Source organism: Hemicordylus capensis, chromosome 13, assembly GCF_027244095.1.
Source record: "Hemicordylus capensis ecotype Gifberg chromosome 13, rHemCap1.1.pri, whole genome shotgun sequence".
NCBI lineage: Eukaryota > Metazoa > Chordata > Lepidosauria > Squamata > Cordylidae > Hemicordylus > Hemicordylus capensis.
Window position 1 is genome coordinate 3,552,918 of NC_069669.1, and position 23,675 is coordinate 3,576,592.

General features: G+C 47.5%; 1 protein-coding gene across 10 annotated transcripts in view; it reads right to left on the reverse strand.

Annotated features, from left to right (window-relative positions):
* Positions 1 to 23,675, reverse strand: part of CACNA1H (calcium voltage-gated channel subunit alpha1 H) — a 485,794-nt gene that overhangs the window by 81,301 nt on the left and 380,818 nt on the right. For 8 of the 10 annotated variants that reach the window (XM_053276619.1, XM_053276620.1, XM_053276616.1 and 5 more), the window contains one exon: positions 15,408 to 15,723. In XM_053276619.1, the coding sequence (XP_053132594.1) occupies positions 15,408 to 15,723 (316 nt within the window). Of the gene's footprint in view, positions 1 to 15,407; positions 15,724 to 17,918; positions 18,104 to 23,675 lie in introns of those variants that run through there. The other 2 variants (XM_053276625.1, XM_053276626.1) reach the window with 2 other exon arrangements.

Consider the following 23,675-nt stretch of genomic DNA (forward strand, 5'->3'; position numbering starts at 1 on the left):
GAAAAGCAGACAATTCCAAAGATGGCTCAGTGAAGCCACTTCCTGACTTTTGGGAAGACCATTTTGCCAACCAATCATGAGTAAGAGGATCCACCCATCTCTAGCACAATTCTTTTCTTCATGCGAAATACCTTCTCTGTATTCATCCCCTCTTCATTTTCTCACACATTCCCCCATTCACATGGCTCCCGTGCAGTGCTCATATAAACACAAGCTGCTCACAGAAACCACACCAAGAATGTTTCCCAACATTGCGGTAGCCTCCATTCTCTCCTGAACTATTTATCTCCAAAAGCACAAAGTGCTACTGTTCCTAAGCTCAGAGAGAGTATGCAAAAAAAAAAAAGAAAGAAAGAAAGAAAGAAAGAAAGAAAGAAAGAAAGAAAGAAAGAAAGAAAGAAAGAAAGAAGTGCCTTTGAGCAGTTGGAATGTTCACAAACATTTCCTAACCTCTCAGCTGCTGAGTCAATGGTTAGGGAACACCTATTTCAATATACTGAAGTCAAGATTCTTACAACCAATAACTGTGGAGGTGTTGAATATAGTACTGCAGCTCATATTATAGATTGTGAGCTCTTTGGGGACAGGGATCTATCTTATTTATTTATTATTTCTCTGTGTAAACTGCCCTGAGCCATTTTTGGAAGGGTGGTATAGAAATCGAAGACATACATACATACATACATACATACATACATACATACATACATACATACATACCTTTGTTCTCCCTTGTTGGGTTTTTTTGTGGGGTGGGGGGAGTGGGGTTTGTGGCAGCAAATTAGCAAACAAAAAAATCTTCCCTGCCAATCTGTGTACTCTGCTATTTAGTCCAACACCTCATTCATCTCTCTACCAAAATAGTAAATGCCCGAACTGATTACCCAAAGTTGGCTTTGACTTTGCAAACAGATACACAGAGATTACCATCAAAGTTCTGACGATGTCTATGGCTGCACACACGGGGAATCTGCCAAATTTGTAGAGGCCTGCAGCAAAGGCTCTCTCTGTTGGATCATGATTGCAATAATGAGAGCTTCATATGTCACCAAGAGACTGGCCTGAGGTTTCCTCCGGCACTGGGTTTGCTTAACTCTGACAGCGCAGAAAAATCAAGTAACCGAACGCAGGGAATATTCAGTGATGTGTCTCGATACTCTCAAGAGAGAGACAGGGAGCCTCCTGTAGTTTTCAAAGGGAGGGTCGGTGGAACTCAGTGATGAGTAAGTACCCTTCCTAAACGCACCTCTGTTGGAGCCAGTGGCCAGAATAAAGACTGAAGAAAGAACCTCCATCCCCAGCAAGCCCATCTGGATCAGAAATCCCATCATTCCCAAAGAGCCATTCATAGCTTGAGACTTTTAAGGTCTGAAGACTTCTACGTCTCACTTGTCCCATCTGCCTCCACCAAACCAGGGCTAACGTTTTTTAAAACAGAGGAGGGGCAAGGACTGCATTTGATTTGGATGCTACTTTTGGAGGGGGCTCATAGCTCAGCGCTAGAGCATCTGCTTTGCATGGAAAAGGCCTCAGGTTCAATCTCTGGCATCTTCACTTAGGAACACAGGAAGCTGCCCCTAAGTTCTGCTCTATTGCTCTTAGGACTCGACAGCAACTCCCTTCCTGTCCTGTCTTCTAGATTCTTGGCTCGGTTAGGATGTTGGATAACAGCTATCTTTGTATGCAAATGGGATTTGCTCTCCTTCTGATTGTTATTTTTGTTATTTTATGTATTCTTTTTATCCATACTTTTCTCTAAAGTTTTAAATTGTATTGCTGATCTTTGATCGTTGATAGTAATAAACTGAACTAAACTAAACTAAACAGGAAACTGCCTTATACTGAGTCAGACCATTGGTCCATCTAGCACAGTATTGTCTACTCTACACAGACTGGCAGCAGCTTTTCCCAGGTTGCAGCAGGCAGGAATCTCTCTCAGCCCTATCTTGGAGATGCTGCCAGGGAGGGAACTGGGAGCCTTCTGCATACAAGCAGGCAGGTGCTCATCCCAGAGTGGCTCAATCCCCTAAGGGGAATATCTTACAGTGCTCACATGGGGTCTCCCATTCAAACGCAGCCAGGGCGCACCCCATGCTTGCTACCACAAGACCAGTCCTCCCGTCTTCAGAAGTTTATAAAGGGGCTTTGCCTTTGCAAGGAGACCCAGGCAGCGGATGATGGGAAAGATATTTCTTTGAACGAGAGCCTGGAGAGCTGCTGCTGGCCAGAGTAGACACTATGGAAGAAGGCAGACGAAGAGTCTGCCTCAGCAGAAGGCAGCTTCAGATGGTCACCCTTCCTCTTCGGTTCCTGGTGTGCAATTGTGAGTGATTGGTGGTGGTGAGGGGGGAAGTCCTTTCATGTGATCATAGCTGCTCCCCATTGCCACAGTCCCACATTTTTCAGAACAGGGCCCAGGGATGGAAAATAGGTTCAGGACCTGAATCCTTCCCCATGTCAGACTCAACTTCTATGTGGAAAGCTAGCCTGGGAGAAGACTACACTAAAATTCTGCTGTGGTTCTCCCGGTTCTCCCCAGGACCAATCCTGGATCCACTTATCTACACAGCACATGTGCAGCTTCAACGGAGATGCGCAAGGCAGGGTTTATAGGCGAGGCTTTCTTTTAAGCTGCCTGTAAAAATCTGCTCCAGGCATGCACGCTGAAACTGCATAATTGTCCTTGCCGACACTACTGTTAAATGTTTGAACAAGGGGAAAGATGCTTTAATTAAATGGCAAATCAATGGCATACTTGTATTCTCAACCTCCTTGTAGCCGTGGAAAAAAAGGAGCTGAGAACTTAATTAACACCAGGAAAAACAATGTGTGTTAGAACTTGTGAGTAAAGCGAGCCCCACTCATTAATGCAAGCTCTCCCCGACTCAAGAGATGGCTACAGCCTTCATTCCCTGCATGGCGGAAACAATCAGGATGATTAAAGGAACGCTGGACAGTGTTGATTTTATAATTCTTAGGTGCAGAGGGTTTAGACCAGGCCTGGACAACCTGGGGGCCAGATTTTTCAAAATGGCTCAGGGCAACTTCGAACTCACAGTAAAGCCTTGCAGTGAACTCATGGTAAAGCTTGCTGTCTGGAAATGCCCCTGGTAAATCCCTATTTAGTTTCTATGTTTGGTTTTTGGAGACTCCGTGCTTAAAATGCAGCTGGTGTGAGTGGCTAGCATTGGCATTCATCAGGATTCACCTCCCTTCCATTCCTCTCTCTCTCTCCACAATAATATACTAAATAGAATAATACTAACACCGCTACTAATAGGCTCCTGGACTAGATGGATCCACTTTTGGCCTTGATCAGGTATTCTAACTCTAACAGTGTTTTTACTGATGTGCATGTAATTTCTGTTTTAGTCACATGTACCTTACAGGAAAAGAAGCAAAGCTTTTGCCATGGCTTTCGCTTGGCCACTTGCAGGCATGTTTCAGTTGCCAAAGGTGACCAGATGAGTGGCTATGAACCGACCTCTTTCTCCACTCCAGCCTGGCTGCCTTTGCTGCGTCTGAGGCAGATGGCTGCAGACGGCATAGATCATTTGCACCATTGTGTGGGGAATCTGAGGCTGGCATGCGTCTTCCAAGGAAAGACCAAGACGCTGCCAGCTACCGAAGAAGCTGTGCTCTTTGGTCAGGAGCCAGGTTTTTCATTTCATCGCTTCCCTTCCTTAGATGAGTCTTTGGGAGACTGGCTGGAACAGCTGTGGAAACAGGTGGATCTCTCTCCCGATGCCTGGTGATGAAGAAGGAGCCAAGGGAAGCCCAACATATTGCATCTACCTCTTCACTGAGCACTTGCTTTCAGGCTGCTAGGACTTGGACAGTGTAGAGTGCATGAAATTAAATGGCAAGTCACTATTTCCTGAGAAGAGTTACCCAGGTTTTTGGAAAGGGGTGATGGTACCACCCATCCAGGGATGTGCGAGCCGGCTTGCTTTGAGCTTGGCTCGACATCAAGCCGGCTTGGTTCGGGTGGTCGGAATGCGAACCAGACTGGCCCCTGGTTCAAAGAACTGGCTCATGGGCCACTTTGGATTTAGTAAAGGGGAATCCTCGAGGATTCCCCTTTACAAGTAAAGGGCACCCCTCATCCTAATAGTAAAGAAGGTGCAGATTGGGGGGCAGCCTCTGTACCTTTAGTGGAGGCAGCGGAGAAGTGGCAGAGATGGGGGGGCGCCAATAGGGGCTCCTCCAAGCCGCCTGCTGGCCTCCCAAATGACAACCTGGGCTGGCTGCAGCCCAGTTTGGATCTTGGTGCACGTGCAGAGGCCATTTGTATCACCATGTGACGCAGGACTAGTGATTTGTGGTTCAGCTAAGCCCAAAGCTGAGCCAGGCTGGTTCGAATCCAGTCCGGATTTGAACCAAGCTGGGCGAACGTCTGGCTTACACACCCCTACACCCTTCCCAGACAAAGAGCAGCCAGGGCTCGCCCTGTGGTTTTTGGCACTCTGGGCGAAGTTTGACTTCGGTGCCCACCCTGCAGCTGAGAAGTGCAGTGTCCCAGCTTTAACACGAGTCACACAGGCTGCTCATTTGTGGGGTCGAATGGCCAACCCACATGGACGACCCGCAAATGACTACCCTGCGCTAGTTGGAGGATCCAGTGGGAGAGAATTCCCAGTCTATTGTGTGGGCAAAATTCTAACACTTCAGAAATGAAAAGATGCTGCTGTTGAAATGAGGTCCAGTCGGCATCAAAGTATGTGGAACTAAGTAGGAGAGGCGGGGCAGCAGTCAGGAACAATATTACAGCAACACGGGGGAAGATACAGATGGAGGGAACCGCTACTAGGAAGTGCTTGTTATTACAGCATGGATTCAAATGGACGTTGACGCGGACTTCTCTAATAAAAGACTTTTGTTATATATACTGCTGCTTGATCCTTTAATGAGCGCAAACGCCACTTGAAACACAGCCGGAGACCATTTCTTTTCGGAAACGAATGCTGAGGCAGGCAATTCATCTTCAAGAGAGGGAGTACAGCTTATGAGGCCAGCTGTTTATTGGGGATGGAGGTGCAATGAACAAAGAAGACTGTGTCTTTGGGGGTACAGAATGTGTGAAGGTCTGTAGAGCAGGTGCAGGATCACACCACTGTGTGGTGCTTCAGGGAGAGAAAGAATAATGGGCAGTGATATTTTCTGGCACTTTTGATGCACCGCCAAGAGATGGGAGCAGTAGTCTAAAATCAGCTGGAGAGCTGAAATTGTGCAGTCTTGGTCTATGCTGACTAGTAGTGCTCTCCGAGGCTTCAGGCAGGAGTCTCACTCAGATTTCGCTCAACACAGCTCAACCCAATCATCTACCCTCACTATGTCTCTGCATAGGCTGATGAGCTGTCTTTTCATCCACCTGTTTTGGTGATCTAAGACATCTCATACTGAAAACAAAACACAACATAGGCCTGGTTCAAAGCAAACAATCACCTGAATCTAGGTTTAATGCAGGTTCCTGTCATTAGCGTGATTGTGTGAACCCACGCCAAGGCAGGAACCTCACATTCATCTTGGACTAGGAACAACCTTGGCATGAGTTCACACACAATCACACTAATGTTGGTAACCCATATTAAACCTAGATTTGAATGATACAGTGTGAACCAGGTCATAATTATTGCAATAATTGTTGAGATCCTACATGCCCATTTTGGGCCTCTGGCTGGTCTGTATCAGAACCTCCCCACCTTTTGCCCCTCTCTAGCTACACTTCTGAACTCCATGCAACAGAGATCCAGGTAAAGTTAGGTCTACGTAGCTTGTTCCTTCCAGCCCGGGGAAAGGCAATGCCCTCAACTTGCTTGGGGAGATGCTCTTGATGCTCTTTAAGTCTCCCAGGAACTCTTCCTCCATCATCACATTCTTTGCTAGCAGACCAATTAAACAGCCTCAGACTTTCCCCTGCAAACATCGCTGTTGGCAGCAGGCACTTTGCATTAGTGCATCAGGCAATTGTTTTAATCAATAGGGAAAAGAGGGACTGGGGGCAAAGGCTTTAATTCTGCTTTGAGAAAGCAATTTCAGGCGAGTTACGCAGCAAACCGGAAACTGGCAGCTGAAGGGGGACGAATGCCGAAAGATTCAATTAAGATGATTGGCGAGCCAGTCCTGCAGGGCTCTGCCAAACTCAATAACAAGCCGGCACTGGAGTCAGCAATGGAGACTCTGCCCCGGAGGGACAAGGCAGGAATTGGGCCTCTAAAGGTTCAGTGTTAGTGGAGATCTGTCATGGTAGGGAAATGGCAGAGATGGAGAACGGGCTACAGAGAGTGGTAAAGCAAGCAGGAAAATTAAGTAGCCCGGGACAGAAGGGAAAGGCGGGGGGGCTAGCTGGCCAGAGAGCTTAAGGGTACAGAGGCCATGCAAATTGCAGGAAAAAGGAAGCAAAGTTTCACATGGGTGGAAAGCCAATCTTGCAGTAGTGTGCATGAATTATCCCTGTTGCTAAGCAAGGTCTGCCCTGGCTTGCATTTGGATGGGAGATGACATGTGAGTGCTGTAAGATATTGTCTTTAGGAGATGTGGCCAAAGCTCAGGGGAAGAGCATCTGGTTGCATGCAGAAGGTACCAGGTTCAATCCCTGGCAGCATCTCCAGGTAGAGGTGGGAAGGACTCCTGCCTCCTGGGAAGGACTTCTCAGGGAGCTGCTGCCACTCAGTGTAGACAACATTAAGTTAGACGGACCAAGGGTCTGACTTGGTATAAGGCAGTTTCCTATGTTCCACAATTTGAAATAATCTACCACAAATCTTTCACTATCCGTTTTGAGTGACAAATAATTCCTCTAGCACCTCTAATGAAGTGTGAAAAGCTTCATTATGCTTAAATAGTAATTATTATCATTTGTATCAATATTCACTTTTGAGTGATTAATTGATTGATTAAGTGCCATCAAGTCGGCATCAACTCTTAGCGACCACATAGATAGATTCTCTCCAGGATGATCTGTCTTCAACTTGGCCTTTAAGGTCTCTCAGTGGTGCATTCATTGCTGTTGTAATTGAGTCTATCCACCTTGCTGCTGGCCGTCGTCTTCTTGTCTTTCCTTCAACTTTTCCCAGCATGATGGACTCCTCAAGGTTGCTGGGTGTTCGCATAATGTGTCTGAAGTAGGATAGTTTGAGCCTGGCCCTTTGTGCCTCGAGTGGAAATTCTGGACTGATTTGTTCTAGGATCCATTGGTTGGTTTTCCTGGCTGTCCATGGTCTCCTCAGAAGTCTTCTCCAGCACCAAAGTTCAAAAACGTCAATACTTTTTCCATCTTGGTTCTTCAAAGTCCAGCTTTCGCATCCGTAGAGTGTCGGGGGGGAAACCATTGTCTGAACGATTCTAATCTTTGTAGCTGTAGACATGCCATGGCATTTAAATCTCCTTTCCAAGGCCTTCATTGCAGCCCTACCAAGTGCTAGTCTGCGGCGTATTTCTTGACTGCTGGATCCTTCACTGTTGATGGTCGATCCTAAAAGGCAGGAGCTATCCACCTCTTCAATGTCTTCATTATCAATTCTGAGGCTGATTGCTGAACCCGTTGTCATTAGTTTAGTCTTCTTTACATTAAGTCATAGTCCCATTTTTTCACCCTTATATCTGGATCTGAACTGTATATTGATCTATGATCGTAATAAACTGAATCTGAAATCTAATTATTATTAGATCAATCAGTTCAGACCAATCGTTGGTTGCCTGTCCCCTCCTTGCCTATGTCCTTCTGCCTGCCTTCCTCTCTGTAGCATCTGGGAAGCTCTGCGTGGCCAATACCAGCTGAAGGAGAGGGGCTAAGAACAGAAACTAAGGACACACAGATTCCTCTGGTTCATCCTAGGACTCTCCTGTGATTCCATTACACTTTACATCTTGCTCTGTTTCTCATCCAGCAAGATGAGCGGTTTGTCTTTTAAGGCTGTGCTGAATTCTTCTTCTCCCACTTGCACCACTCCATTCACAGGAACTGAATACAGGGAGTGTGGTTGTGGGGAATTACCAGTGACAGCATCCCAAAACATCCCTAGTGATACAACGTTCCAAAATCCAGGGGGGAAAGTGCACAAGGAAGTTGGCTGATGAGATCCTTCTGCCCATCCCTTTTCTGTGACATGAACCTGAGCTTCAGCCAATCACAAACGAGAGCTGGTCTTGTGGTAGCAAGCATGAATTGTCCCCTTTGCTAAGCAGGGTCTGTCCTGGTTTGCATTTGAATGGGAGACCATATGTGAGCACTGTAAGATACTCCCCTTAGGGGATGGTCGGGGAAGAGCATCTGAATGCTTGCATACAGAAGGTTCCAAGTTCCCTCCCAGGCATCTACAAGGTAGGACTGAGAGGGACTTCTGCCTGTAACTGTGGAGAAGCTGCTGCCAGCCTGGGTAGGCAATACTGAGCAAGATGGACCAATGATCTGACTCAGCATATGGCAGCTTCCTATGATCCTACCAAATCCCATTATTGCATGCCAACAGAGATGACTAGCAGAGAAACCTATGCCATGAAACCGGACCAAGGTTTTGTCAGTGTCAGTGGTCCGCACGGTCTACCTCCTCTCTCTCCTCAGAGCTGTCCTTGCAGGAGGGTTTCGTAACACCTCTCAAGGCAAGCTTCGATGGTGGCAGGAAAGGGCAACAAATAATTGCCATGCTATTTCTGGTGAGTTTACAAGGTCTTCCGTGTGTGTTTCTGGAGGCCTTTTATCTGTGTAGTTTTTGCCCTTTGGAGGGCACGCTGATTTGGCTAACAAGCTCCAGTTGGGGAATAAAGGTCTATTCTTTTTCCTCCATTGAGTGCTGTGCCGGGAGGCTAATTTCACCTCTGGTGATGCAAAGTCTCTTTTCATGAATTTAATTTGATTTGTTCATGACACAAGCTGGTAGGTTAGCTTTCTGGTCAGAAAAATAAACAGGACTTTTTGCTCTTTTCAAAGTTCTCTCCTCTTTAGAAGAGCCATTTTCTCATGAGGCTGTAGTTCGCCAGCCAGTGTATGCCTGACCTTCGGTTACATCTCCGGATGGAATGCCACCAGCCTTGACTTCTCTAAAGCAAAGCAGAAATGCGGCATCTGCATTTAGTGATGTCGGATTTATGGACTGCTTGTGATTGGGGTTTGAAAATCATGTGCTTTTATATGGTTGGTTGCAAATGGGACCTCTCACAACTTGCTGAAGCTGCTAAGACGAAGGTACTGACTGTGGGGGATCGGGACCCAAGAGATGGTTTTAGATCTGCCTGTTCTGGATGGGGTTCCACTCCCCATGAAAGATCACACACGTAGCTTGGGAGTGCTCTTTCTGGTTTCTCAGGTTGAAGCAGTGGCCAGGAGCGCTTTTTATCAGCTCTGGCTGATATGTCAGCTACATCAATTTCTGGAGGTAAATGACCTTAAAACAGTGGTGCATATGCTGGTAACATCTAGGCTTGACTATGGTAAAGTAAAGTTGTACCATCGAGTAAGTGTTTTCTCCTGGCGACCACAGAGCCCTGTGGTTGTCTTTGGTAGAATACAGGAGGAGTTTACCCTTGCCTCCTCCCGCGCAGTATGAGATGATGCCTTTTAGAGTCTTCCTAAATTGCTGCTGCCCGATAGAGGTGTTTCCCATAGTCTGGGAAACATACCAGCGGGGATTCAAACGGGCAACCTCTTGCTCCTTAGGCAAGTTACTACAATCCGTGAGACCCGCCAAAATGAGGTCTGTGGGAAGAGCGGGCTTAGCCCATCCTCCCCGCAGATGATCGCCCGCAGAGCCCTGGGCAGCTGGATCAGCCGCCCACATGACTGCCAGCTCCGTCACAGAGCCAGTGGGGGCTGCAGGGATCGGGGGCCGCAGGGATCGGGGGCCGCAGGGATCGGGGGCCGCGTGGCCCCTAGAAGTTCCAGGACGCCCCGTGTGAGCGTGCCGGGCATCCTGGAGACACCCCTGAGCCTACTCACGAGTTGCTGCGCTCCATGGTGATACATGGGCAGAACGCTGAGATTAACCTCGGCTAAGGGGAGGGGCAGTTTCTGCTGTTTGCTGCTGTGAGCCGCGGGGCTCCCGGGGCAGCACACGATCGCCAAAAAGCGGACTAGGCTCCCTTAGCCTGCTTTTTGGCGACCGTGAGAACTGCCTCACTCTCTTAAATCCCCAGGGCCTAAGCTGTTTAGGGCTTTATAGGTTATAACCAGCACCTTGTATTTTGCCTGGGACTGCATCGGCAGCCAGGGTAGCTCCTTTATTATAGGAGGAATATGGTCTCTCCGAGACGATCCAGAGACCAACTGGCTGCTGCATTCTGCACCAACGACAGTTTCCGGACTATGTACAAAGGCAGCCCCACACGCAGTGCATTGCAGTAGTTGGGTCCGGAGGTTCCCAGCATAGGTACCACTGTCCTGAGGCCTTTTATCTCTGAGGATTGTCCATGGCATTCTCTGAGTCGGAGCACACTGGCAAGGCTGCCTCCTCTGGTCGAAGTGGAGTTGTGGCTGCCCATCCAACACTCATCCCCCGAACTGTCTGCATCGCCCTCTGGCTTCTGGGCTTCTTCCCTTGTTTTGAAGAGCTGGGCAGGAAATGCTTTCCAGCCCTGCTCCTGGGCTTCCCGGAGGCATCTGGCCAGCCACTGTCGGAAGCAGGATGCTGGACTAGATCAGACCTTTGGCCCGACCAGCAGGGCTCCTCTGAAGTTTCATGTCCGGAAAACGCCAGTTCCTTCTCCCCCAGCACAAATAACGCTGATCAACTGCGGTTGTAATAATAATGGATAATAAATCGCTCCTCATTACGCATTCATGAGGCTTGATTTATCATGGTAATTAGCCCGAGCATTTGCTGCAGCTTGGCCCACAGAGAAGGGAGTTAACTCCTCTGTGGTGGCGCAAAAGAATCCAGGATGTCTCCTAAGGAAAGAGGCCATAGATCAGTGATGGAGCATCTGCTTTGCAGGCAGAAGGAAAGGTCCAGCTTCAGTCTCTGGCAGCATCTCCGGGCAGGGCTGAGAGAGATTCCTGCCGGAAACCCTGTTGGAGCTGCTTGGAGACAGGTGCGTAGAGTGCCTGTCCTTTGGAGGAATCCCCTGGTGTACTGTGCTTGGTGCACGATGCACTATGGGATATGACGGGTCCCAGGCTCGATCCACAATGCACGGAGCTGCGGGATCGTGTGGGAACGTGCTCCCATTGTGTGGGAGTGTGCTCCCACCCTCCCACCAGGCAAACAATGCTTGTCTAGGGGGAGAAGACAAGGTTTGGGAAGCCCCCCCACCTCGCTGACACACCCTGCCTAGTAGGTCACATTAATAATCTCCTTGAGTTTTGGACCCAAGGAGGAACACCCAGATTTGCCTCCAATTTCATCCCCTTTTCAAAAAAGAAGCTGAAAGGGGCCTTGCGATCAAGGCTGCAGCATGGGAAAGCGGAGGGAGCCCTTTAGCCCTGCAGGACAACCACAATCTAAATCACACCTACAAAAGCCCTATTCAGACATTATGTTGTACCTGCATTCAGATATCTGTAAATGTGTACAGGTTTGAGTGTGAATGTCAGTTAAAACCATGTGAACCTGGGTACCAGACCCCCTACTTTGGCTGCCCCCAGGGAAGGAAAGCGGGGTAAAAGTGTTTTGATTGTGTTTTTCCCCCTAAAGCTCAAACCCTCATACTGGGTCCCGTTTGGCTTCTGGCCAGCTTCCATCCGCTTGACTCAGATTTGAGCACATTTTCTGGGTTATCAGAATGGAGGTTTTCTTTCTGGTTTTCCTTGAAATGGAAAAAAAAAATTAATGCCAAGATGAGTTTGTGTGTTACTTCTACTAGAATGACAGCAGCATTTATTGCTGCTTGTTGGGTGTAATTAAGCAACAGGTGTTGGGAGTCCTTGAGAGCTTTCCTGCTGAACACCAGCGACATTTGGAGAAACATGATCAGCTCATCCTGAGAGGGAATACCGATTGTCACAGCTGCAAAGCAGAAGGAGACGCACCAGAGAAGAACTCTCCATTTATACTCCTCTTGACGACAGCTCTGCTAATAGGTGGGAATCCCAATCAAAGGGAATGCAGCATCATTGCAAAGATGTTCCTAGTTCTGGCAGCGCCTCCCTCTGTCAGGGAGTGGCAGAACGAGTTGAGCCAACGTGGGTGAGTAGGCAGATGGTGCTGGACTGGCGCTGTGATTGGGAAATGGCCCATAGAAGCCCGGGCTGAGCCCAGAATCGGCAAGTATAGTCAGGATCAGGGCCCTGCTAGCACCCCATCTAGGAAGGATGCCTGACCCACGAACCTCATTTGCTGCCTGGAAGCTGCCGACGCAAGAACTCAGAGTCCTGGCAACCTCCTGGACAGCTCCCCTCCTGGTGAGCATGTGCCACGTTGACCTTGCTGATGTCGCTGGGCAGCTCCAAAGACCAGGAACAGGACAGCCTCCAGAGATAGCTACAGCTGAGAGCCACAAGAAGCTCCAAGCACACAGCACAAAGCTGGAGTTGAAGAGAAGGCTCTTGAGAAGCTCCTCTGGCAGCATGAGAACCGAAGAGCAGCCCAACTGGATCCGACCAAAGCCTAGTCTGGACCAGCATCCTGCTTCCCACACTGGCCAATCAGATGCCTCCAGGAAACTCACAATGAGGACAGGATGGAAACAACTCCCTCCTGCTATTCTCCAGAAACTGACACTCAGGGGCGTGCCACTTCTGAATCCAGATGCTACATAAGGTCATCATGACTAGTAGCCACTGAGAGATGCTTTCTTCATTCATTCGTTTAATCCCCTTACACATCAAAGTCAAGAGCTGCCCATATACTGTAATTGAAGAGGGGTTCTTTGGCAATCATGGTGGAGGGAATACAGAGATTAGGGGTTACCCTCTTGCCTTGTGAAAACCCAGGCTATCTTCCAAGAGCTTATGTCTAAGAAGACATCTCCATTGACGAATTAATCATGTTTCACGAGAGACACATCCATGACCTTTCATTTGCTCTCTACAAGGTGGGAAGAATTCCACATGGAGGTCTCCTGCTGTCGATATGGGGAATGTGCCAGAGAAAGCTCCAGGCAGCCGTGGCGAGCAAGAAGCGTGACCAGAATGCCCAAGACTGAGAAAGAAACCCATTCACCTTCTCTCAGAGTTGGAGGGAAGAAGAAGAAAAAAGAAAAGCAAAGAAAAGCAAACCACCTTGAAATACTGAACAGTATTAAAGGAGCTGTCAGAGGCAACAGGAGTTCTCGCTGTTATCTTGATCATCCATCCTGACAGAGGAGAACTTGTCCCCATCCCTTGACTCACGGTCAGAAGTACATAACAACTGCAAGGCGGGGTGGTGGTGGGGGCAGTGAAAAAATGCAGCAACAGAAAACAACCAGCTCAGAGAAGCTGCGGAGGTGCAGAGTTTAATTTGAGGAAGAAGGGCTCCCTTGCACCTTAGGGTCTCTGGGCGTCCACCAAAGAACGTTCACAAGCACAGCTGTTATGGGCTTAGGAGTGCTGGAGCTGCAGCTTCTGTGTGGCATCGACTCTTAGCACCAGCAACCCTATTGGCCACTAGAGGCATTAGGGGTAGAGCCAGCCAGTAAAGGCATCCCCTCTCTAACCATGATTTCTCTGCTCCGATTCTCCTTTGTTAGACTGATAGTCTCAGGTTCCACTCTCTCAGCTGAGAGGCAGACTTCCTTCTTCTCCCTTCCCCACTTCCTGTATGTAGCTAGCAGTGACCCATATAGGTCTTCATCTATCTCCCTTATGGATTTCCTAAACAAACTACCTTGTTTGGAAGTTTAACTCCATGAGGCGGTTCCCACAACCAGTGGGAGTCGCCTGGAGAGGATTAGCTCACTCTCCTCGCAGACACCAACTTTACCTTTACCTTTCACTGTTTTGCAATATGACATAACATAGCTTTGTTCTGTATATGGAGGTCCATTGACTGTGTGGAGGGAGGAGGGAGGGTACCCTTCTCTTGTCTCTCAGCCTTCCTTGCAAAACCTGCAAGGGTGATATTTGTCCAGAAGAGCTGCTCCGATGGGGGCCATGGTGGGACCATCTCATGGCCTGCTGGCCCCTCAGTAATCCACCCCATGAGACAGCTACCTCATCTCATGAAAGGACTGCCCCTTCTCCTTAGCGGTGAGTTGGGGGGGGAGCAGTTCTGATCTCCCCTTTGCACCCCCAAATCCCACAAATTTCAGCCCAAAATCCTTATTTGAGAGCTCTCAGTTTAGCACAATTTCAGGCTGCAGGTGATAGAGTCACCGCCCTGAACCATTTTTGGAAGGGCGGTATATAAATCAAATAATAAATAAATAAATAAATAAATAAATAAATAAATAAATAAATATTTTTGAATGCTCCCTCCACCTCGCAAAGCAGAAAATCAGGGGGAAAGCTACACTTAACCTTTTGTTCCTGATGCACTGATTCACTGGATGCAGGGGGCATTTTACACAGGGTACCTTTAAAAAACCAAACATGCTACCTGCAGTCTGAGTTATCAAGAATTCTACGACCTCGTTTGGTGGAATCAGTAATATGTCTCCAACATTCCAATAACTGTTTGCTTTTGGGGATGGGGGGAGGCCTTTTATCTACTTTTCTCCCTTTGCATGACTGCTATTTCGGTAAATGTGGCTTTTGCTTTTGCTTTTCCTTGTCCTGCTAAGGAACCAGATCAAACGAGAAATGTCCTGGTGGGGTGGAGATTTCACCCCACACGAGGCAGTAACAATGCCCCCTAATTACTGCTTCTGTTCCTTCCTCTGAAAATTATGTGCAATTGAGAGATCTTAATATCTCAGAGTTAATTTAGGTCCCCATCTCCTCACTTTCATCCCATAATAGGATAATTACTTCCCATAATTTGCCACGGAATTTGCCTTCCTAATAAATAGATGCAAGAGTTAGCCTATTACACAATAAGCAGAGAGCATCGAAACATGTGTAATTCAGAGGATTACAAGAGCCCATGATTAAGCTCTCCAGAATGCAAGGAGGCAGCCACAGAAATGAGCATGAGGATTCCATCCATCATGCTGTCCCCATCAATGCTACATAACTAGCCTTGCAAGGGCTAATTCACACATTACAATAGGAAGGCGCTGGGGTTTCCAGGAGTCACGCCACCAATCAGGGGGCGTGATGTCACACAGGGGCGGGGTGGTGGTGTTATTTCAGTCCCAAATGGGGCTGAGCGGGCTGATTCAGTCCCAAACGTGGCCTGATCTATCGCTATATAAACCACTATGAGAACCTTTTGTTGAAAAGCGGTATACACACACACACACACACACACACACACACACACACACACACACAGCGGTATATATATATCTCCTTGAATGAAGTGGGGATTCTTTTCTTTGCACACTGTAAGCAGGCCAGCTTCCCTCTCAAGCACGCCCTGGTCACCCACACCAGAACAGGGAAGAAGTCTTACCTGAAAAATAGCTATCCAAGCATAGCCAATATTATCAAAATTAATAGCTCCATTGTGCGGGTTTAGATCCCCCGTCCTGCAAATGTTGTAATACTGGTTCCAGTTTATGCAGGCGTTCCGGTGGCTGAAGTCCAGAGTATATGAGTTTTGGTTGTAGGAGTCCATGCTCAAAGTACATTCCACCTTGTACTCCTTCCTGTTTGGGATGCTGGAACATTTCTGCATGCCATTATCCCGGTGGGACGAGCAGATGAATGGATTCTCCTCCCCTTCCTCCGTGCGATAGTACGGGTGCAGGAAAGTCAGGTTGTATGTCCTTTAGCAGGGAGAAGAAACACAGGGAGGCATTAAGGTCTTTGTGGCATTTCTTAGCAAAGGGTGCTGAGGATTGATGGGTGCAGTTCTGGAGTCAGAAGTCAGTCGAGGGAAAACACTTTTTGTGCATTGCCTAGACCTTCATCTCCAGCTTTGTTAATATAATTTAGACTACCAGTTTTATTTTGTTCTCTGACTCACAAGGGGCCCTTATGTTCAGCTCAGTGTGGGAATGTCCAAACTGACATATAATTGTATGGTTTAAATACAAAATAGCATTGCAGATTTTTGGAATCTCATTATCCAAAAATCCCACCACCCAGTACATATTGTAATTTATCCATAATTCAGAATCATTACTTGGCATGAAGAAACTGATAACTAAGATGAAACATCAAACAGAGAGAAGATAAACCCAATGCTAATAAAGGGCTGTGCTTATTCAGATTTTTAAGAAGGCAGTTCTGTTTTCATTTTACAGTATATGTTTATGTTCTCCCAAAAAACCCAAGATGACAAAGTGATTCCCAACTGTAACTGTTCTACTTCCCCATCCTCATGGGTTTCCTTATGACCAGTCCACCGAGGTCACCCTTGATATAGCTGAAGGATAATAATTCTTTATATTAGGTACTGCCAGTCAACCCTGATTTCTAGCCACACAATTCTGTATTTAATTCAGGGTTTCTTATATTTATTAATACATTTATGCATGCGATTAAATGGTATCAATCTTGTTTTGCAGGATTAAAAAAAAGAAGCTAAAATCCAACATATATTTGGAGAGGACTTTCATTTTCACCTCGGCAATTCTCCCCATCCATAGAAGATATCCCACCATCAATCTTTTAAACTCTTGTTGTGTATTATTAATTAGGGGCTCAAAATCATTCTCCACTAGCCTGCACATATCCATTGATAATAAAATCCCCAGGTATCCAACTCCTTTATCCTTCCATATAAAACCAATTAACTCAGTAATTTAAGAGTTGGTGTAGCTGTCCAAACTAATGCCTAAAAGATCAGATCTAATTTTATATCCCCCAAAACCAGCAAATCATCTTGCCCAAGGCATGGAAAGACACTACATGATCTTCAAGGATGAGGACTATGTGATTAGCATGCAAACTAATTTGGCTGATTACCCTTCCAATATCTGGCCCTTTAATTAGAGGGACGTAGAGCAAATCTTAATAGCCAGCATCTCAACGTATCAATGGAAAAGCGAGGGTGATGGAGAACAACCTCGTCTCCCCTGCCAAAGGTTGGCCGTTCTTGACTTTCACCCATTTCCTAATATTCTTGCTATTGGGACCTCTAGGACTCCGCAATGATGAGAATCTGACTTGATTAGCAAAAGCTTTATTTCAGAACTCACCACAATCCAGAGCAGGAAGTAGCAAAGCAGTTATATCCAATCAGCTGAGGCTCCAACCAGACTTCTAGTGAAGATCTGAAGATGGACCCCCTTACAATCTAACAATTATTTTATAACCCTTCTATGGTCCTAGTCAGTGTTCCCTCTAAGGCGTGCACACGTGCTTGCACTCACATGTTTTTGGATGTCCACTCAGTCAATTTTAGATCCCGCCCAGGTTGAATCAGGAAGGTCCCACTCTGAATGCACATGCTCACACACTGCCTTGATACTGCTGCCCAAAACAAAACCCATTCTGCACAGAGATGGAAAAAATTAGAAAGAACACTGGTTCTAGTTGTTGATTCTTTCCTCATTTGATCTTTTACCTGGTCACAATTTTACATGACCAGCCCCCAAAGAACTTTTGTTACACTCCACTACGTCAATCTGTAGGAAGTCTGAGATTTTTTGTTTTCTGTACTCATGTTGAAATCCTCCTAATGTTTAGCATTAGCCCCACTACCTGTTGGTCTCACTTACAAAATTTCCCAGCACAGACAGCAGCAATGTACTGTCACATCACTCTTAAAAACCAGAGGCCTACCTTCTCTCTCTCTCTCTCTCTAAACAAGCCTATGCAAGGTTTGGTCAAGTTAAAGCTCTCCTTATCAAGAGCTATTGCCAATATGCTTCTAATTACAGAAATTACACAATAAAATCTCCAACAGCAGCTTTTGTGACTTTTGCCCATTTCTAAACATTCTTGCCATCAAGACCTTTCGCACTCCATCTGCCAACCCTTACACACTGCAAACCTTGAGTCTTCAACAACATACCCATCACGTTGCTTATCATGCAGCCTGAAGAAGAGTTCTGTTGAATCTGAAAGCTCGTTCACTACCTTGTGACATTTTTCTTGGTCCTTCCATCCTACTTTGGCTTTTGATGTTTCTCTTTTCTATGTTTTTTGTACATTTCCACCCAGTTCCTTATCCTTCTGCTTCAGGAACTTTGTGCTGGCAGTTTCTGAACTCTGTGAAGAGGTTTTCTTGAGCAGCTGCCTCTTGGCTGGCAGGCACAGCTGCAGAGCTCGCTGAGGGCCTTTCAGACTGAAAGCCATCACCTGAAAAATCTTGGCTGCGGCTGTTCAGCTTTAATTAAACATTTAATCCTTGCCACTCTCCAGTAATTACCTGCTGAGGATAGGACAGCAACTCTGTTGCTGGAATCATTTGCATTTCTTCTTTTAAAAATATATAGAAAGGCAGCGGCTGAGGTTCAGAAGCTCACAAACAAAGATACAGCCAAAGTTTTAAAGTTTTAAATCCCCCAAGAGTTCTCAAGCTTGGGTTCCCAAATGTGGCTGGACTTCAAATCCGCCTTGGGGTTATCTTTTTAACGAAAGGCGGTATATAAATGCAAAAATAAATAAATAAATAAATAAATAAATCCCATCATCCCCAGACACAACAGCAAAAGATGCCATTTTGGCTGTGGATGATGGGAATTGTCATCCAATATCTGGGGACCCGAGGCTGCGAATCCCTGCTATACACACTTGCATGAGAATAAATCCATTGAACTCAGTCGGACTTATTTCTTAGTAGATATGCATAGGATTGCATTGCAAGGGTTGGACTACAGAGCCTATCATCCTCAGCTACAATGGCCAAGAACATCTGTGGTTGAGAAACCCTGCTGAATACCATGGAACTCAACAGGGCTTATTTCTGGCTAGACACACCTAGGATTGCATTGCAAGAATGTTAGCTGGTGACCCGAGAAGTCTTTGGGGCCAGAGCTACAATACAAGGTATTTAATGTTGCATTGAAGGCAGACCCCAAAGCCACACTTCACTCTTTTAAAAGAGAGGACGATTTTCCAGACCTCATGAATGCAGACATCTAATGAAACGGACAGGTAGTAGATTCAGGACAGACCAAAGGAGCTATTTCATCATGCAGTGCACAACTGGTTTATGAAATGCACAGCCTGAAGAAAGGGTGATGGCCAACTGCATTAAATGGGGATTAAGCAGGTTTATGAAGAGCTCCAGCAAGGCCCTCCCCCCGATGCCCAAGTGGAGCCTCCATGTCCATGTGCAGCATACCGGCCACTGCACGGGCCACAGAAGGGGAGGACTACTGACCTCAAGCCCTCTTTCTGGGCTTCCCTGAGGTGTCTGTTTGGTCACTGTGGGAAACAAGAAGCTGGACTAGATAGACCTGTTTTGGTCTGATCTAGCAGGGCTCTTATTTATTATTTCAGATTCATATACCAACTATAATCTGATGATCCCAAAGTGGTTTAAAAATGTAGAGAAAGAAACTGGACAGTATTTAAATGGCAGCATAAAATGAGATTCAAAGGCAAGGGGTCTCAACCTTGGGTACCCAGAGATGTTGGTGGACTACAACTCCCATCATCCCCAGCCTTTGGAGTTGTGATCCAGCAACATCTGGGGACCCAAGTTGGAGAATTAAAATGGCGCTGTCCACCCTTCCAGCCTCACTGAGCACCACCGCTAGAAGCACACCGGTTTCCCCAGGAGTATTTTGGAGGCATTAATGTTGCTTCTAAGAGCCTCCGCTGGTCCCCAGACAGACCAAACTTCCGTCAACTCCAATTTCCACTTCAAAGCAACTGAGTTGTTTCAGAAAATCCTTCTGTTGGTACATCCATTAATGAGGAGAGACTCAGCCACCGGCCATTTCCAGCTCTTTTGGGTTGCTGGCGGGGCAGGAGGAGAAAAATTAACCGGCTCTGTATGCTTATCTCAAATCTTTTTTAATTGGTCTGGGATTCGGTTTGCTGTTCCTGCTAGGCGGAGATAGCCTCAGGCCATAATTGCTGCCAGGCGTGTGCTTTCCCCCCACCTCCAGCCTTTCCTTCGCTGCTGTCTGAGTGGCCGCTGGACTCCCCAAAATATCTTGACATTTAGGCCTGGTTCCTGCAGAGTCAGCTGCAAAACCGTGTCTGGTCTGTGACTGCAGCCCTTCTGACTCTTGGGAGGGTTCCTGGCTCGCCAACTTTTCAGAGGCACAGAGACTCACACTTGACACTCCCCTTGTTCAGGACCAGCTCCAAGTTTCAGGGGGCAGCTGCCCTTCACAGACCCCCTCCCGAGGTCCCCCCGAAGCTTGTGGTGGGGGTTATCTTGGTGGAGGGGATGGGATGAGAGAAAGCAGACAATGACCAAGTGGCTTTTTTTGGCTAAGAGAGAAGCCCTTTTCAGACACTATGTTCAACACTTGTCCAATGCATGTCCAGGGTACCCAGGTACAGAACTGTACACAGGTGCCATCATTCACATGTTATGTTGAACGCAGGTACAGAAGTACACTCCCTATCTCTACCCTGCATTTGAAGGGCCTGTATCCAGGTTCACTTTTAAAATGAACTCAGGTACAGCCATTCACACAAATATGTGTACGAGTGTGCAGACCTCTATACACGCATACAGCATGTCTGTATAGGGCTAGAGTCCCTCCGCGAATTGCTTCATAAAGGCTACAAACAGGGAGTCTCAGCGGTGGGCCCTTCGAGGACCACCAGCATTGCAGCTTCGCAAGAAGGCCGATCCTGGATAGGGATGTGCAAACAGGTTCGACGTAACCGGTTTGACTGTTTGGGTCGAACTGAACGCCCATTGTGCAGGCGTGGAGGCCTCCAGGAGGAAAGGCCGAAAACCGGCCATAAAGTGGCCAATTTCTGAAATAAGAGAGGCTGGTGGCAGGAGGGGGAACCTCCGCGGATTCCCCTGTTGCCTTGGACAACTTCCCTGGATGGGGTTAAAAAAAGGGGGGGGGAACCCTCCTGAATGCCCCCGAACTGAACTGAAAGGGGGGTGGGTTTGAGGGGGTGCTGGACCGAACTGGCCCGGTCTGGTCCGTGTCCAGTTTAGACTCGAACCGAACCAGCCGGTTCTGTGCACACCCTTAATCCTGGATGCTCAATGCAGGAAATCTATTTTCTTTGGGGGGGTTTTCTTTTTAGGAGGATCCCGAGGTCTCCCAACTGGAGCAGGTACAAATGAATGGCTTTGGGGTGGAGTCAGATCCAGAATGGTGGCTCAGGTGTATACAAACTCGACGAATATTTATATACCGCTTTTCAACCAAAGTTACCAAAGCGGTTTACAGAGATATACATAAATAAATAAAGAGAGCTACCCTGCTCCCAAAGGGCTCGCAATCTAAAAAACAAACATAAGATAGACACCAGCAACAGCCACTTGAGAGATGCTGTGCTGGGGCTGGATAGGGCCAGCTGCTCTCCCCCTGCTAAATAAAGAGAATCACCACTTTTAAAATGTGCCTCTCTGTTCAGTTAGCAGGTGAAGGATCTACCTGCTTGCTGCACCCCACGAGATACAAGTAGAAATTGACATCTGAGTGATGACAGAGTAGGCACAGAGACCTGCTGGAAGGCAACCCATTCATACCCCGGTTTTACAGGCAAGGAACACTAAGGCTGCGGCAGAAGCAATTAGCCCAAGGCTAGCCGTGGCAGAGCTGTTCTTAAAATTGCAGGTTTACATCTTGGTATTGTACAAAGGAATGGGGGTCAGAACCCCTTGCTGATCTACTGCAAGTTACTCAGAGATCTACTAATAAACCCTGATCTGCCTTCTGCCCGCAAAGCCGCATTCACTCTTCCAACTCGGAGAACTAGCCTCTAGAGACCGGGGTGGGTGGGGGTGGGTCTGGCCTCTGAAGGAGGAGGATGGTACAATTCCGGCGAATGAAATATTAAGAGGAGGCATCACCTAGAGGCAAAAATACGGGCAGAGATCCAGCTGCTGCACTTCTGAAATATCTGAATGTTTAGGCTTGATGGTCCAGGCTGGAGATAGCACAACTGTGTTGGTCTGTACATCTCCTGACTCTTGCAGGGGCTCCACAGAACTTCCTTTCAAAGAGCTGTTTGAGAGTGAAGCGCTCTGGGAGCAGAGCCCAGCAGACACTTTGCAGAGACACGTGGCCATTGCAACGTCCTATGACGACGAGATCCGTAATCTGGCAGTGCATCGGGCGACTGAGGCACAGCTGCCAGTTTCAGCAGAGCTCTTGGCTTTGGGGCCAAAATATGCATTAGGGGATTGTTGCCGGGATGCTAAAGAAGGCCATAAAATGATACAAGACCAGAAAGTCACCGAGGCAGCTGACCACGTCTGGAGCTCAGAACCATGAAATGTTGACTTTGCTTCCACACTCTGACACAGGAGGCTCAACAAACATGCAGCATGCAAGCATGCAGGGCATATGGGAGAGACCCCCGGAGCCGGATTTTTGCCTCCCCTCCGGGGGTCTGTTCATGAGTAGCCACGGCACGGAGCCGCACCATGGCTACTCACGATTTAAAAAACCGGGTTCGCGGAGCGCTCGCTCCACAAACCCAGTTTAAGGGGAGGAGTTGTTTGGTGGGTTAACCGCCGGGAGGCAACCGGGCTCACCTGCGATACCAGTGGCTCCCACAGTCAGCTGAAATCGGGCTAGGCTGATCGTGGGAATAGGAGACTCCCCTAGCCTGATTTCGGCTGATTGTGGGAATAGCCTCCCTGCCTGGCATTTAGCACCTGTGCATAGACTGTGCATAGGCCCACAAGGGTTCCAATCCAGCTGCTTTTGATCCAAGGAAACAGACATGTCAAGTCCTTGGATGCATTTAACTCAGTTTGGTCCTGCATTGGTCCTAACAGATGTCTTACCCCAAGATGATCCTTTCCCCCTTCAAATGGACCAACACAATTCTCTCTGCCTTTCCGGCTTTCTCAGTTAATGACTTGCAAACCTAGAACTCTTCAAGCACCAAGCAAATGACTAGTCCCCCTTCAGTGCCAAAACCAGAGATGTAAGCAAAGCCAGGAGGAGGAAATTAGGCTACCCACCAAACACCTTTCATTTAAACACATAAAGCCATCTGGAATGCCCTGTTTATGCTTTCTTGCTGCCGGGCAGCATCTCTGAAGTAAAAATACTTTTAAGGGAAGAGGCGGCAGCAGCAAAAGATAAAACCAGACTGCTAACGGCATAGCTATGCCGAGCAGCTCTGGAGTTTAATTAAGACCGAAGCAATCCCATTTCGCTGTGTCCTGTGGCAAGCCTGAGACACCAACCCCCGGCTTCCCTTTCCAACATGGCTTCAAAGAGTGTGGCAGGGTGGGACATTTTCTTGTGGGCTGCAGCAGAAAAAAGGGAGGTCAGCAGAGGTCTGGAGAATGGGGGGAATGGATGTTCTGGAGATGTTTATGTTCGAAAAGGAAACACTTCAATTTGTTGTTGTTATTTACATTTATATCCCGCTCTTCCTCCAAGGAGCCCAGAGCGGTGCACTACATACTTGTTTCTCCTCACAACAACCCTGTGAAGTAGGTTAGGCTGAGAGAGAAGTGACTGGCCCAGAGCCACTCAGCTAGTTTCATGGCTGAAGGGGGATTTGAACTCAGGTCTCCCCGGTCCTAGTCCAGCACTCTAACCACCACACCACGCTGGCTCCATGCAATTTGCCATGCAAGGAGAAAGGGAGACCAATCCAAGCTAGACTCACATGCAGTAGAATATAAGGCATGCATTCTGTTGGAGATGTGACT